Source organism: Acomys minous, assembly GCF_964271855.1.
Source record: "Acomys minous genome assembly, chromosome: 8".
Classification (NCBI taxonomy): Eukaryota; Metazoa; Chordata; class Mammalia; order Rodentia; family Muridae; genus Acomys; species Acomys minous.
The window spans coordinates 87,440,256-87,455,922 of record NC_140489.1 but is presented as its reverse complement, the minus strand read 5'-3'; the positions used below and the strand labels follow the sequence as shown (position 1 = coordinate 87,455,922).

The 15,667-nt window shown below is 45.4% G+C and overlaps 1 protein-coding gene across 10 annotated transcripts in view; it reads left to right on the top strand.

The window, feature by feature from the left end:
* The first annotated feature begins 5,905 nt into the window (after window positions 1–5,905).
* KIDINS220 (kinase D interacting substrate 220) overlaps window positions 5,906–15,667 on the top strand; it is a 92,738-nt gene continuing 82,976 nt past the window's right edge. For 5 of the 10 annotated variants that reach the window (XM_084792170.1, XM_084792178.1, XM_084792171.1 and 2 more), the window contains exons 1-2: window positions 5,906–6,059; window positions 13,009–13,149. In XM_084792170.1, coding sequence (XP_084648296.1) covers window positions 13,042–13,149 — 108 coding nt within the window. In that variant the 5' untranslated portion in view covers window positions 5,906–6,059; window positions 13,009–13,041. The remainder of the gene's footprint in view (window positions 6,060–13,008; window positions 13,150–15,667) is intronic. The other 5 variants (XM_084792177.1, XM_084792175.1, XM_084792176.1 and 2 more) reach the window with 1 other exon arrangement.

The window sequence follows — 15,667 nt, the reverse complement described above, 5'->3', positions numbered from 1 at the left end:
ATTTACTAGTTACCATCATCTGGGCCGAGTCTCCATCCACACCAGCCATGTGCTCCTTCCTCCTTCCTGCTCTCTCCGCCAGTCTCTCTTATCTCTTCCGGTCTCTCTCCCAAAAGCCCTTGAGCCTTAGCCATGCCTATCACATTTGCCCTGCCCAGGTGTGTTGGCTTTTTAATTGGTCAAACAGGAACAAGGTTTTAGGAAAGGTTACAAACATTTTGGGGGTGCACAGAGAAACCCTGTCTTGAAAAATAAAACAAACAAATCTTATATAGCTGGGTGTAATGCTGCACACCTGTAATCCCAACACTCAGAGGCAGAGGCAGCCAGATCTCTGAGTTCAAGGCCAGTTTGATCTACAAAGCGGGTCCAGGACAGCTAAGGCTACACAGAGAAACCCTGTCTCAAAAGAAAAAAAAATTATATATATGGTATTTTGCCTGCAGTATGTCTGCACCACTTGCATGTCTGGTGCCAGAGAGGCTAGAAAGTGGCATTTGCTTCTATGCATCTGTAGTTAAAGATAGGAGCGAGGCACCGTGTGGGTGCTGGGAATGAAATCCAGATCTTCTTGGTTTTAATTGCTGAGCCATCTCTCCAGCCCTGTTATACTAACTTTTATTGTTAATTTGAGGTGCTGGGTTGACCATACAAAGAAATCTACTTAGTCATTCTGCTTCATCTGTGGAACAGCTGAGAGTAACACCTCCCCCCACCCACCCTGACCCTTTTAGTTACCTTCCAAAGTACATATGGCGGCATCTTTAAGGGCCACGCTTCAGTTGGGTTAGGAGTAAAAGTTGCCTGTATACAGAATTGCTGCTCAAGTGCTAGGTAAAGGAGAATGATTGATGCCCTTGGATGAGCTGTGATGTACAGCATTGTGAGTGTGACCTTAAAGGCTTCCCACCCCCTTCCCCACCCCCACCCCTACCCCAGCACAATTGCCTGTGCAGTGAGGGAAGGATGTAGCCCTGGGGCAGTATGGGTACTTCCAAGAGGCCCTGGGCTTGGATGCTGGGATAAGTGCCCAGCTGGAGAAAGAAAGAAAAGCTAGGTCAAGGATTCTACAGTGTGTTAGCCGTGGTAGAACAGGAACAGCAGGGGCTGAGGTTTATTCTTCCAGCAATATGCTGACCTATTTAACACTAACCTTTCCCCCAGTTAGAAACAGGAATAGTGGGGAAATTGTTCAGCTCTTGTTCCAAATAAGCTCACGCTTGTAGGTAAAGAACACAGCCTTGTGCCAGCTGCTCAGTTTGAACAGATGTTCCTGCTTTAATGCAGGAGATTGCTCCGGCCCGCCGGGGTTCGACTAACACTCGGAAGGAGAATTTTCCTGTATAGGGACAGAACACAAGACACGAAGAAGGGGGCAAGTCTGGATTCTGATCAAACCCCGTTTATTGAAAATTTTCACAGAGTTTATATAGGCACAGAGGCATGGGTATTTGTGTAAGCAAGGGTTGCTATGGATACCTAACTCTGCAATGCTCCAGCAGGTAGGTATCTACCTTTACAGCTATAATTGCAGGAAAGAAATTCCAGGAAAGTCTTGAAGGATCTGGTTAGTCAGGAAAAAGCTCTCAGAACTGCTGCTTGCAGGCAGCTGGCCTTTAATTTGATCTTATCAGTAGTCTCACCGGAAAGGGAGTAGCTCGGGGGTCTAGAGTGACCAGCCCCCACAATAAACCACAACAGGTGTCTAACTGCCGGCCTACGACAAGGTCAGCTAGTTTCTGGTGAATGGCAGACTTCTGGAGAAATAGGAGCCTAGGTTCTGACAAGATGGCTGAACATTGGCCATGTAGCCCGTCCCCTACAGGAGATATGCAGTTTTGTCCAGGGTTAGGGATGGACTGCAGGGCATTATGCAGGGCCTTGTGCATGCTAGGCTGGTGTCCCACCACTGCTTTGCATGCTAGCCTCACTTTATAAGAAGAGTATTGCACAGAAGGCCTGCACTCCTACCTGTGATTGATCGTTAGTCTGTTTTTGTCAGCCTGCCTGGACTTAACACTACTTAAGAGCACACCTCTGGCCGTGTCTGTGAGGAAGGTCCACTCTGATGTGGGCAACACTAACCCATGGGCTGCTGTAGAGGAATTTTGATCCAGAACATGGCTACTCCAGTGAGAGATCACAACCAAAGACCTTCTAGGTCTGTGTGATCTGGCTGGAATAGAAAGGAGATAGACGCAAGTGGATGAGTTCAAGGCCAGCCTGGTATAGAGCAAGTTTGAGGTAAAGAAAAACTTAGGTCCAGGGGTGGTGATACACACCTTTAATCCCAAACAGTGCAGGTAAAGATAGTTTGTAAAAGGAAGTACCCATGTTTGAAAGTGATGTCTAACTGAGTGGCAGAAAAAGTAGCGAATCAGAAAAAGAGTTCACAGAATAGGACACACCCAACTCTCATGAGAACAGAGAGGAAAGGGAAGCTACTTAAGGAGCAATGGAGAGAGAAAGAGAGGGGGAGGGCAGCGGGAGGGGGAGAGGAGCCAGTTTTACAGGGAGAATTTTACAGAGAGAGGTTGAATGACAGAAGCAGCTAGACACAGGTGAAGACAGAATGAACCAGAGAATAAGAAGGAGCCAGAAGATTAGAACATATTGCCAAAGCTAGTATGAGGCCAACCAGAGCAATTCCGAGAGAAAGGTCAGATAGAATCAGTCGGCTAGGCGAGGACTTTGATCCAGAACAGCCATCCATCACTCATTAAGGAACCATCCTCAGACCACCCCTCTCTCAGCTACTTTTCTTACTGCTGTGAGCAAAAACCTACAAAGGCAACATATAAGGCAGGAAGGACCTAAATCTGCTCACTGGCAGAGGGCATAGGTTAGCGCGGCAGGGAAGCTGGGGGCTTGAAGCACAGAAGCTGGCTTATACGCCAGCAGCCAGGAAGCCGGGGTGGGGGTGGGGGTGGGGGTGGGGGTGGGGATGGGTTGAGGAGTGTCTGTGGGTGTTCAGGCCACTCAGCGTGGGACTCCAGCCCCCGGAATTGTGCCACCCATGTCTAGGGTGGGGCTTCCCAACTCAGTCAGCACAGTCTAGATAGACGCTTCCTCATAGACAGCCTCAGAGATTTGTATCTTGGTGATTCTAGGCCCTGTTGGCAGTTAATGGTCACAATCACCACCACCGCCGTTTAGAGTACGAGTTGTTTGTGCTTTGCATCTCTGATGAAGAAGCCAGAGAATTCAGTGGTAATCGAAGGGAAGCTGACACTTCAAATTTTTATGCCAAATTCTTTGTAACGGATCTTATTTACTTTTAAAAATATTTTACTTTTTTTTTTTTAAAACTCTACTGGAGTTGGGGGAGTGGATGTAGGTATCACAAGAGGGAAGGTGTCAAATACTCTGGAACTGGAATTTGTAGGCAGCCATTAGCCCACCCCTGTGGCTGCTAGGAAGCAAACTCAGGTCCTCTGCAGGAGCAGCCAGTGCACTGAGCCATCCCTCCAGCTGCACATATTTACTTTATTGTCATAGAAGAGGAACACAATAGCCCAGGCTGGCCCTGAATTGACAGCAGTCCTCCTGCCTCAGTCTCACCTAAGTAGTGGAATTTCTAGTATGAGCTATCATGCCAGCCAAGAAAGAACAATTTCAGAGCAACCTGACATGCAAAACATGCTGCGATTTCTGTGGAAATTATGCGAGACAATGAGACTGAAGCCGCAAAGAAAGCCTGGAGTGATGAAGTACGCTGACGCTGTGGGAAAAAAGATCCAAGGGGGATCAAATTATAGCTTTGATGGGGAGAGTGGTGAGGAGTGGAAAGATAATGCCTATTTTTCCTTCTACATAGAAACACATGACCAGGAGGTAAGCCAGATTCCTGAAGTCTGATTCAGTGTCTTGGGGTGCTGAGTGAGTGCAGAGCAAACCCCTTAGGGTGTGTTTCTCGGAAAAATCTAGGCAGGGTACATGAACCAGAGAAAGACCACAGATCACGGGAGAGGCATGTCTGTGAGGCAAAACTGATGAGGAAAATCGTGCTTAGTTCTGCAGTAGTTCCTTCCGTTGCTAGGCTGGATGTGAGGGTCTATATTGTGGAAGGAACTGGAAGCATGTGACAGGGGCTGGCAAATACTTGTTATCAAAATGGATCGATTTTCTGAGTCAGAGTAACCTTGCTCTGAGGCAGGAGGGAAGGGAGCTTGTAGATTAATCCTTCTTTGCCCGGGACTGCCCTGCAAATACCTGCCTCTTGACCGCTCTTTTAAAAATCACTTTTATCCAATGTTATCTAGTCTTTTGTTGTTGCTTTTGTTTTTTAAGATAAGGTTTCTCTGTGTAGACTTGGCTGTCCTAGACTCACTTTGTAGATTAGGTTGGCCTCGAACTCACAGAGATCCATCTGCCTCTGCCTTCCAAGTGCTGGGATTAAAGGAGTGTGCCACTACGCCTGGCTCTATCTAATCATCTTTAAATCATAAAAAATATTTTAAAAAATCATTTTATTAGCCTGGCATGGTGGGGCATGCCTGTAATCCCGACACTCAGGGAGGCAGAGGCAGGTAGATCACTGTGAATTCAAGGCCAGCCTGGTCTACAAAGCAAGTCCAGGACCGCCAAGACGACACAGAGAAACCATGTCTGGAAAAAAAAAATGATTGCGAGTCTTAGCCCAACTCTGGTTCAGCCCTGGCTGTCCCAGGGCTGGACTGTTTCTGAGATTGCTGGAATATGTTCTCAGCTTCCCTTGCCTCTCCTCACTTAGCCCACCCTGCATCCTGGCACTTACAAGTGCTGTGGGGAACAGGCTCCGCGGAAGAGGGGTGCTACTCAAGAGTTTAATTGAGAAATGCTTAGTGCCCTGAGGGGTGAGAAGGAGGCTAAGGAGAGGAGTTGGGAGAGCGGGCAGTCCCACCACGTAGAGCTTCGAAAGCTTTTAAATAGGTCTGAGCGATGAACACAGGTACAGTTAGGTGATGGGTTGGTCGTGACAGTATGGGGGGATTTGTGAGTTAATTTCCACCTTCCCGGTGGACCAGGAGGGAGCCAGGCCCCCTGATAGTAGCTGTAAAATCAGCCGCGGCATTGGATGGGGAGGGGGATGAGGCTGATTGTGGGTAGAACTCTGAACTCTGAAGTAATTAAGGTAGGGGAACCTGGCAAGGGGCACCATGGTGGGAAGATTAGGAAACTGGTGTCACAAGGCTCAAGGAAGGCAATGTGGTCAGGATGGGTTGCTAATGGTGTCCAGCCGAGGCGGTCAGGGATCATCAGTTCATGCCTTTGGTGACCTTCCAGAGACACCTTCTGCAGAGGTGGGACGAGCACAGTCCGGAGGGGTCCTGGGGGAGATGGTGAGTCTTCCGAGAGCTGGAGGGAGGAGGTGCGGAGGTGAGCGGAGGCAGTGAACTCTTGGGATGACGGAGAGTGTAAGCCAAGGGCACCAGAAGGCAGACTTCTGGCTCCTGGGCCCCAGAAGTAGGCACTGAATTGCCTTCGTTTGTAAGAGTGGGCAATGATTCCAAAGTTGTAATTGTAGTTTACTTCTCCGAGTGGTTGCTTATAATGCCAGGTATGGGTTATAAATTAACTTTCACAAGAGTGAACGACAGGGAAAAATACTGCCTGGGGCACCGGTGAAAAATACTAATTTAGCTGGGTGTGGTGCCACAGCTTGTTTGGGAAGCAAAGGCAGTAGGATCAGGAGTGTCAAGTCATTATTGGTTGCGGAGTGAGTTTAAGGCCTGCCTGGGCAACCTGAGTATCTTTAAAAACAAAACATATGAATTCAAAACTAACAAAAAGCAACCTTTCCACCGGGCAGCAGGGAAGCCCACCCAGGCCCCTTCAGCACCTGCCACTCCCCCTACAACGCCCTCCAGGGGGCGTGACCACCAGAAGTCCCGCCCACCTCACGGCCACGTGACCTGTCAGTTCCTGAGTCTCAGGAAAATGGCCGCCGGGCGTGGTACGGGAACCGCGCTGTTTTGATAGCTGCGCGCTCCTGGCGTGGTGTCCTCTGACAAGGTCTGCGGCGCAGCGAGCCGGTTCTGCCGAGCTGAGGGTGCCGTCCTCGGCCGGGCCGCGACACGGTTAGTGTGGAGGCGGCGTGGTTGGGCGAAGGAGGGCGGCGGAGGGTCGGAAGAGGGCCGGCGAGTCTGTGAAGGGCACCGAGGAGGGGGAGGGGGCCGGTGCGAGGCGTCTGGGCTTTAGAGGGCGAGGTCCGTGCGGTCCGAGGGCGGAACGCCAGAGCTCCGGTGCTGCGTGCCGGGGTGGACTCCGGGCCCAGGCAGTTTGGTGCTGGCACACCCATCACCTGTGAGTCCTCTCAAGCAGGTGCTGCTGAGGCTTACCTCGGTTTGTTTGCTTTCCAGGGAGAGATGTTTTCTTCTGTGCTTTCGTCGCGGAACGTGGTACCCCACTGTCTTGTCAGGCTTTAAAAGGCCTTACAAAATGCTGGGGAGCCCCTGGTTAGAACGCGTCCATGTTTGCTTTGTCAGCCAGCAGTGTAGGAAGATGTATCTCCCCGCCTCCTCCAGTCTCTCCCCCCCCCACCCGCCCCCTGCCTCAGGCTGTCACGAATAGAAAGGTGTAAGCCCGTTTAGAACATTTTCTTACTAATAACTGTTTGTGGAGCCCTTTGCTCCCTAGAAGTGCTTGCTAAAAATGCAGGTTTTTTTTTTTTTTTTTTTTTTTTTTTTTTTTTTTTTGCTTTTCAGAGCTTCTCATTTCTTTGGTGTGGGGTGTGGCTGAGAAAAACCTCTTGAAGGTAATTCCGAAAGGTTAGTCCCTGCTCCTGTTTTGACACCATGGGAAACAAGGCATCTACATGAAAAGGAAAAGATACATTTTTTTTAAAAGGGCCCTTTGTTGTCTGGTGCAGAGCCAAGACTGAAAAGTGCTGTGGCAAGGTGTGTTCTTTGTTCTCACGCTTTACAAAGGCCGTCAGCTTTATAAGGCTCGTTTGGGGATCCTTGTTAAAAATCTGTCTCTGAGCTCCACCATAGGTCTGCCAAATGGGATTCTCTGGGTAAGGAGAAAGTGTACCGTGTTCGCCATGCTTTACAGATAATTGATATGCACACCGGTTTGAGAATCCGTTAAGCACTCTGAGAATGGTTTCCAAACTTCCCAGTGGGATCTCATTTCCAGAATTTCTGTTTTCTTTTTCCCGCCTTCCTTTCTTTCCTTCTCTTCCTCCTCCTCCTTCTTTTTTATTTTATTTTATTTATTTATTTTTTTTTTTGGTAGGTCTTAATATGTAGCCTGGCCTGCCGGGAACTAACAGAGATCAGCTTGCCTCTGCCTCCCAGGTGCAGGGCTTAAAGGTGTATGCTGTGTGCCACCACATCAGAGCACCCTACAGCCCCAGTCGGTACCCAGGCTGGGTGGTGGGAAAGGGCCCGATCCATGTAAAGAAGTATCGCCTGCTTTTCTTTTCTACTTTTTCATCTCTTTCTCTTCCCTCTCCCCTTTCCTCTTCCTCTCCTTCAAATAGAAAGCACGAGTGTTCTTTCAATGGTGCTCATGGCAACACTAACATTGTCATCTATTTTTCTTTCCAGACACATGGTTTATTATTATTTTTTTCCATCTAGGATATCTCTGGATGTTTTGTTCATCTAGAAATTCAAATATTGGGGATTTTATTTTGCTGAACTTAATGTCTCCCATTTCTTTTTCATTTTTTAAATTTAATTAATTTATTCAGATTACAACTCAGTTGTTATCCCATCACTTGTATCCTTCTGTTCCTCCCTCCCTCCTGCTTGCACCCTGTTCCCCTCCCCTAAGGTCTATGACCGAGGGGGACCTCCTCCTCCACTTTATGGTCATAGGCTACCAAGTCTCATCTTGGCAGCCTGCTTATTCTTTCTTTGAGTGTCATCAGGCCTCCGCACCAAGGAGAGGTGGTCAAATATGGGGCACCAGAGTTCATGTCAGAGTTAGTCCCTGCTCTCCACTTAACTGTGGAGAATGTCCTGTCCATTGGGTAGATCAGAGTAGGGGTTCGATGTTTACTACTTGTATTGTCCTTGGTTAGTGCAATAGTTTGAGCAGACCCCTTCTTTTTCATTTTTATTGCCCGATTCCTTTCCTGTAGGCTATCTGTCTGGTTTGGTCCCTAACTCATGCCTAGAGTTCTGATTCTTTGTTTTGTTGTTGTTTTGGGTTTTTTTCCTAGTTTGGGTTGTATATGGATACACTGGTAAAGTATTTTTTCTATAATTTTTCATGATGGTGTCATCCTCTCTTTCAGCTTTTGCCAAGAAATGTTAGGTTTATTTATTTATTGAACTCCTGAATGTTTAAGGTGAAAGCAGAAACCTTAACCTCTCCAAGGGCCAGAAAAGACCAGGTTATCAGGTAGCTTCGTGATCTGTGTCTCAGGGACTGCACTCAGCCCTTACTCAGGAAGAGGCTTTCTCTGTTCATAGCTTATTCTCTGATGGCAGATTTTATGCACCATCCATAGCCACCTGCACAGTTTAATTCCAATTCTGGACTGGCCCAGCTTATCTTTTAGGTGTCACATGTACGGAGTGTTGGCATAGCCCTGCTTGTAGCTGTGGTAGAGAACATGCTGTTGAGTGTGGCAGGGCGCCTGTCTGGACAAAGACCCCCAGAAGAGGCATCCTTTATGTACCCGTGTAGTTATTCAACTTGACCATTCTCTCATGAGAGTCTGCTTGCATGTTGGCCTATAGTAGGTTCTGGAGACATAGCAGAGTGGAGACAGCCTTTAAGCTTTAAGAGAGATGCAGTGTGGACTTTGAAGGTACAGCTGTCACTTGTATGCAGATGTGTTTTGGCTTACTGGGAGTATCCAGGTTGATGAACATGGGGAAACTCACGATTCTACCAAAACTGGGCTGGTTCTACTGTATGCCAGGCATCTCTCCAACCACTAGAAACTGAGCAGTGCACAGAGCCCTTTGAACTCCTTGTTGGGGTAGGAAGAGCAGGCTAAATAAGTAAATGGTATGTTGAGTCATGCTATGTTCTATCCTGAAGTAAGCTGAGTTATGGAACGGTGCTAGTAGTGAGGGTGAGGACAGTTTTATACTCAGTGGCTGTGGGGGTGGTGGCGGTTCTCTGATCAGGAACATTTGTATGGAAGCACAAGATGGCCTGAATACAGTGAAATAGAGAATGGTGGGAGATGAGTCTAGGGAGGAGGAAAAAGAGAGGTTTAAGTGAGGGATTCGAGGTTGGAGCCAGGAGGACCATGCAAGGATGTTCCCAGCACTGTTTATTCTAGCACTGAACAGTGTATATACTTTAAATAGTTGAGATGCTGCTTATGTAGTTCTTACCCCCCCTTTCATATAGCATAAACATTTGATGACAGTCTATTGATCCCCTGTATGCATTTGTCACAGTTGTATATCCCTAGGTTTAAAATGTGTATGCGTGAGCGTCTGCCTGAGTTTGTGTATACTGTTTGCATGCAGGTGCTCTGGGAGGCTGTGGATACTGTTTGCATGCAGGTGCTCTGGGAGGCTGTGTATACTGTTTGCATGCAGGTGCTCTGGGAGGTTGTGTATACTGTTTGCATGCAGGTGCTCTGGGAGGTTGTGTATACTGTTTGCATGCAGGTGCTCTGGGAGGTTGTGTATACTGTTTGCATGCAGGTGCTCTGGGAGGTTGTGTATACTGTTTGCATGCAGGTGCTCTGGGAGGTTGTGTATACTGTTTGCATGCAGGTGCTCTGGGAGGTTGTGTATACTGTTTGCATGCAGGTGCTCTGGGAGGTTGTGTATACTGTTTGCATGCAGGTGCTCTGGGAGGCTGTGGATACTGTTTGCATGCAGGTGCTCTGGGAGGTTGTGTATACTGTTTGCATGCAGGTGCTCTGGGAGGCTGTGTATACTGTTTGCATGCAGGTGCTCTGGGAGGTTGTGTATACTGTTTGCATGCAGGTGCTCTGGGAGGTTGTGTATACTGTTTGCATGCAGGTGCTCTGGGAGGTTGTGTATACTGTTTGCATGCAGGTGCTCTGGGAGGTTGTGTATACTGTTTGCATGCAGGTGCTCTGGGAGGCTGTGGATACTGTTTGCATGCAGGTGCTCTGGGAGGTTGTGTATACTGTTTGCATGCAGGTGCTCTGGGAGGCTGTGGATACTGTTTGCATGCAGGTGCTCTGGGAGGTTGTGTATACTGTTTGCATGCAGGTGCTCTGGGAGGTTGTGTATACTGTTTGCATGCAGGTGCTCTGGGAGGCTGTGGATACTGTTTGCATGCAGGTGCTCTGGGAGGTTGTGTATACTGTTTGCATGCAGGTGCTCTGGGAGGCTGTGGATACTGTTTGCATGCAGGTGCTCTGGGAGGCTGTGTATACTGTTTGCATGCAGGTGCTCTGGGAGGTTGTGTATACTGTTTGCATGCAGGTGCTCTGGGAGGCTGTGGATACTGTTTGCATGCAGGTGCTCTGGGAGGCAGGCTCCCCTGCAACTAGAGTTATAAGCGATTGTGAGCAGTAAGTACTCTTCCTCCTCTGATTTTTGTTCCTGTGAATAAAGTTAGAGGATATTAAAATCTTTGTTCATGTTTCTCCTGGTTTTAGAATTGCTTCCTAGGTGTGAAATTATTCGATCAGCTGTTTTTTAAGTAAGGCATGTTGATATAATTAATTTACATGTTATAAAATGTAAGCTTTTGGGGCATGGTTTTGCATTTTGACAGGCCCATGTGATTATGTAACAACAGCACAATCAGAGTAGAGACTATCCATCCACTCTCCAATTCTCTTCCATCCCTCTGCAGTGTCATCTTTTGTCTTTACCCCAGCCACTCCTGATGTATTCCTGTCTGGTCTGAGTGGTTCTTGTTCCAAAAGGTTGTATTTGCATGGCCTTATATAGTGTAATAATAATTTCTGCTCAGTAGTCTCCAGGAAACTTACTTCCTGCATATAAAACATGGAGCCCAGCTCCTCACAGCATCAACTCCATTAAGTCCATTAGCTCACAGAGTTCTAGTACAATCTTTGAAGTCTAGAGTAACTGAGGGGCAGTGGTCCATGCAGCCCAGTGCATCTGTGAGCCTGTGGGACTCACTCAGCCAGGCTGCAAGCGCATGTCTGTAATCACATCCTTGAGACTTAGAGACAGGAGGATCTAGTTTTGAGGCCAGCCTAAAATATGTATTAAGAGCCTGTCTCAGAAACAGATACAAACAAACAAAAGCTAAACCAAAGCAATAAAACAACCAACCAAAGAAACAAGTTATCTGCTTCAGAGTAGGTTGGAGCAATTTAATTCTCTTAGCAGAGGTAAAGTTATTTTCTTGTTGTTTTGATTTTTGTTTTGCTTTGTTTTGTTTGATGAACCTTTATCAGATTTCTCCTTTTTTATGTACTGTGGCTTTAGTTTTATGTCAAAGCAGTTTGCTTACTCAGAGGTTGCAGAGACAGTCAGTGTGCTTTCTTGTGTTTTGTGCTTTAGGTGTTACATTAGGTTAGCTTTGAGTTAGAATCTGTAGAGTGGGCAAAGGAAGGGCTGAAGGTCTTACATTTAGATATCCCTTGAGTAGAATACAGTCTACTTTAAACAATGTAAAACAAGCTTATTTATTCTTTGACAGTGTATCTTGATCACACCCACTCCATCCCTCCCCTTCTACTTCCTCCAGACCCCACCCCCAAATTTCTACTTATCCCGATTTACATACTAGTTTTGATGATGAGCTCCAAGCAAAAATGTTTTTCTAGTGGTGGAGACCAGTAGAGAGCAAGGAAGTGGTCAAGGGGTGGGAGTGCAGGGTTACTGTTGTGCAACTGAGGATAATGTTTTCATACATTCCATGGTTGGCTGAAATTCCTCAGAGTATGACCTGCAGGAATGAGGGACCAACTATGGGCATGTCTGAGGAAGAGAAATTTAGCAGACAAGCTGAGGGTCGATGCAGATGCCTCGGTGGATGGTGCATGGTCATGGAGTGAAAGGACTGAGGGAGGAGTCCTTTAACATCTATGAGGTCATCCATAGACCTTTTGAGAAGCCTTTGGAGGGCTTTGAGTGAAAGGATTTCATCCAACTTAGTAACAGTGACAGCATCAGTCACCTGCATGCTGGTCAAAGATGTAGATTCAGGGACTCCACCCAGACATACTGAGTCAGAGGCTCTGAGAGGAGGGCCCACGGACTTGTGCTGTAAGCCCTCCCAATGATTCTGATATATGCGTACCTAAGGATTCTTTCTATTTTTGGTTGACAAATACTGCATACGTTATGGAATGATCAACTCAGGCTACTTAATTTGTTCATTACCTCACATCCTTATAATTTGTTTGTGATGGGAACATTTAAAATTAACTCACTTGGCTACTTGAAAAACATGATATGCTATTAATAGACTACAGAACCTTTTGCCCTGTTCCAACAAAACTTTGTACTCTTGGACTAGTTTCCCCTTTCTAGTCCAGTCCCATACTCCTTTAGTCTCTGCTAGCTCATTAGAAGCTCACTGTGAATGCGTTATAGACAGAGAGGATCAGGGAGGCTGAGTGCAAGCAGGGAAACTAGTTAGGAAGCTATCAGATAAGTCAGAATGACTTACACTGGGTTGGTAGTGATGGAAGCAGTGAGCAATAAATACGAGTTACGTTTTGTAGATAGAGCTGGAAGGGCTTGCTGTCTTAGGTTAGGTTATATATTGGATTCAATATCATGTGAGAAGGAGGGCTAAGTCATAGGTAATTCTAAGTCCTGGGCCCTGGAAGGATGGGACTGAAGCTGCCCTGATCTGAGGTGGGGTCAGTGATACGCACAGTGGAACAGCACCTCCCTTGCACTTGGGGCGATGGTGAATGAAGTTTGTGGTGCATCTGGCTTGGGTTTTGGGTGAAAGTTTAATACGTGCTGTGAGTCTGGGAAAGGGCATCTTGTCAGTATTTTGACAGTTGGGGTGTGGGGATTTGTTTATATTTCTCATTGGAGTTGCATCTGAACACATTTAAGGGTAACACTGAAGTATATTTAATAACAACTTAGTTTATTTCTAACCAGAAATGTATATTTTTCTGACTTGTTTTTACAGGTGGAATAAAGTTGGCTATAGATTTCTCTGAAAATGTCTGTTCTGATATCACAGAGTGTGATAAATTATGTGGAAGAAGAAAATATTCCTGCTCTGAAAGCTCTTCTTGAGAAGTGCAAAGATGTGGATGAGAGAAATGAGGTGAGGCTGAGGCTCAGTTCTGTATGTGCTGCCTGCTCCCTGCACAAGGTGCTGTGCTATGAGTGAAGGGGGAGAGTAGGAAGTTCTCTTGGCTTAGTGGATGTATTCATGATATGACTTCCTGTTGAAAATAGTTCAGTCTATCTTTTGAAAGTACTTTTTAGCTTGCATAAATTGTTGGAATATTGAATTTAGGCTTATTGACTTTCCCCCTGATGAGATAGTATGTATTCAGGACATTGGTTCTTGAAAATCAAAATGTTCTGGAAGATCTATAGAGTGTCTGGAGCCCCCTCTTTTTTCAGGTACACCAATCAGACAGAATTAGGATTAAATTTTTTTTTCACTGAAGCCTCAAATCTTCCTGAGTTGTTCTTTTCACACACCTTGGGATTCTAGATGCTGCACGTTTCAGAGAATATTATTTAAATTATGATATTGTTAAGTAACTAATTAGTAAATGTTGACTTTAGTTATTTCTGTTAAATGGTAAGAGCAAAAACATTGCTCTTATTTCATCAGATGTAGTGTGATCACTGAAAACTATTTGATATGGCATTGTAGAGAATAATAAATTTTTTAACTGTCAAAGTATGTGTTTATCTTTTTAAAAAAATCTTAAAATATTTACTTTATGTGTTCGGGTGTTTTACCTGCATGTATATATGTATGTGCACTATGTGCATGCTTAGTGCATGTGGAGGTCAGAAGAAGGCACTGGATCCCTTGGGCTGGAGTTAATAGATGATTGAGAGCTGCAAGGTGGGTGTTAGGAATTAGAACTGGGTCCTCCGTAAGAGCCACCAGTGCTCTTAACCTCTGAACCATCTCTCCAGCCCCTTCTTTCTTTTTTCAATGCTAGAGATTTAGCCCATACCCTCACACATACTAGGGAAAGCACTACTGCTGAGTTGTATCCACAGCTAAAATTGATACTTCTAATTTCGACTTTTAAAAACTTTTTTTATTGATTCTTTGTGAATTTCACATCATGCACCCCAATTCTATTAATCTCCTTGTCCCTTCATACCCACCCTCTATCCTTGAAACCTTCCCGCAAAAGAAAACAAAAATAAAAATAAAAAACAACAACAAAAACATTAAAGAAAAAAGAAACATTTCATTATGTCAGGGTATGTTGGTATACACCATTAATCTCAACACTCAGGAGTCAGAGGCAGGCAGATCTTTGTAAGTTTAAGGACAACCTGGTTTATATAATGAGTTTCAGACTAGTTAGGCTACATAGTAGTAGCCCCCAAAAGCAAACAGAAATTATTATCATCATCATTATTATTATTAATTTTTAAGCTGTAGAACTGGGAGGAATAGCAGGTTGGTAGAATGCTTCCCTGGCATGAGTTGTTAGACTTTCTCCCTCTTTCTTGCCTTTAGAGTACTTAGGGTACTTTATCTTAGTGTGTTTAGCTTATCATTTTTATTATATTTAATGTGTGTGTGTGTGCGTGTGTGCATGTGTGTGTGTGCATGCGCCTGCATGCGTACACTGTGTTACCCATGTGGAAATCCTAGGACAACTTGTAGACGTTGGTTCTCTCCTTCCACCATGTAGGTCGTGGAGTTCTGACTCAGGTCTCCAAAACCCTTGGTTATCATTCCTGAAAAGGATTCTTAAATATAACATCAGTGAAATAAAATAATATATATGTGTGTTTAGCACATAATTGACCACAGTCAGTATGTCTGTGTTCTTTGCCTCTTTCATTTTATTTATAAACTAGACAAGTGTAAGCTAATGAATAGAATAGTCTCATAAGCTGTCCAGGGCATTGCTCTCTTCATTCTCGGAAAGAATGAGGTCACCCTTTCCTTGGTGTAGAGTAGGCTGGATGGTAGAACTGAGCCTGGACATTTTGACTAAGAAAATTAAGCAAGACTTTAAGAGATGGATTGTGTATGTGTTTATAAACACACTGAAGGCAACTTCAAGAAAGCATGTCAAAATGCTTTGTTTTACTATAATTATTGGAAGAAGAATATAGTCGTTGAGATGACCGCTTTAAGGGCATGATTACGTAGGTCTGATTCATATAAAAGCACAGAAATGAGATCCTGGGAATTAGAAGAAAAAGCAGTTGAGTAGATAGGTTTGCATTGTAGCCTTCTGGGGGAGCTGATGGGAGGACACTTCTTTAGGAGAAATTCAGCTGGTGTGTGGTGTTTTGTTTTGTTTTGTGTGTTTGGGCCTGAGATGATGGTAAGCATAGAAGAGAGGTGTCATAGTCAGCTTGTGTACATCTGTATTGAATTTCATGTGCTGGGTAATGTCTTCTTAGACGTAAAGAAGTCCAAGATAAAGGGCTAGCTAGCATTTGGTGAGAGCCTTCTTGCTGCATCACAACATGACAGAAGACATCCTGAATGTGAGAGAAGATATGAAAAAGAAAATTAAAGAGAAAGGAAGAGAGCCAAATTATCCTTTTATTAGGATGTCATTGCTACAGCAACTAACTCACTTGCACAGTGATGACATTGATCCATCCATGACCTCGTTGTG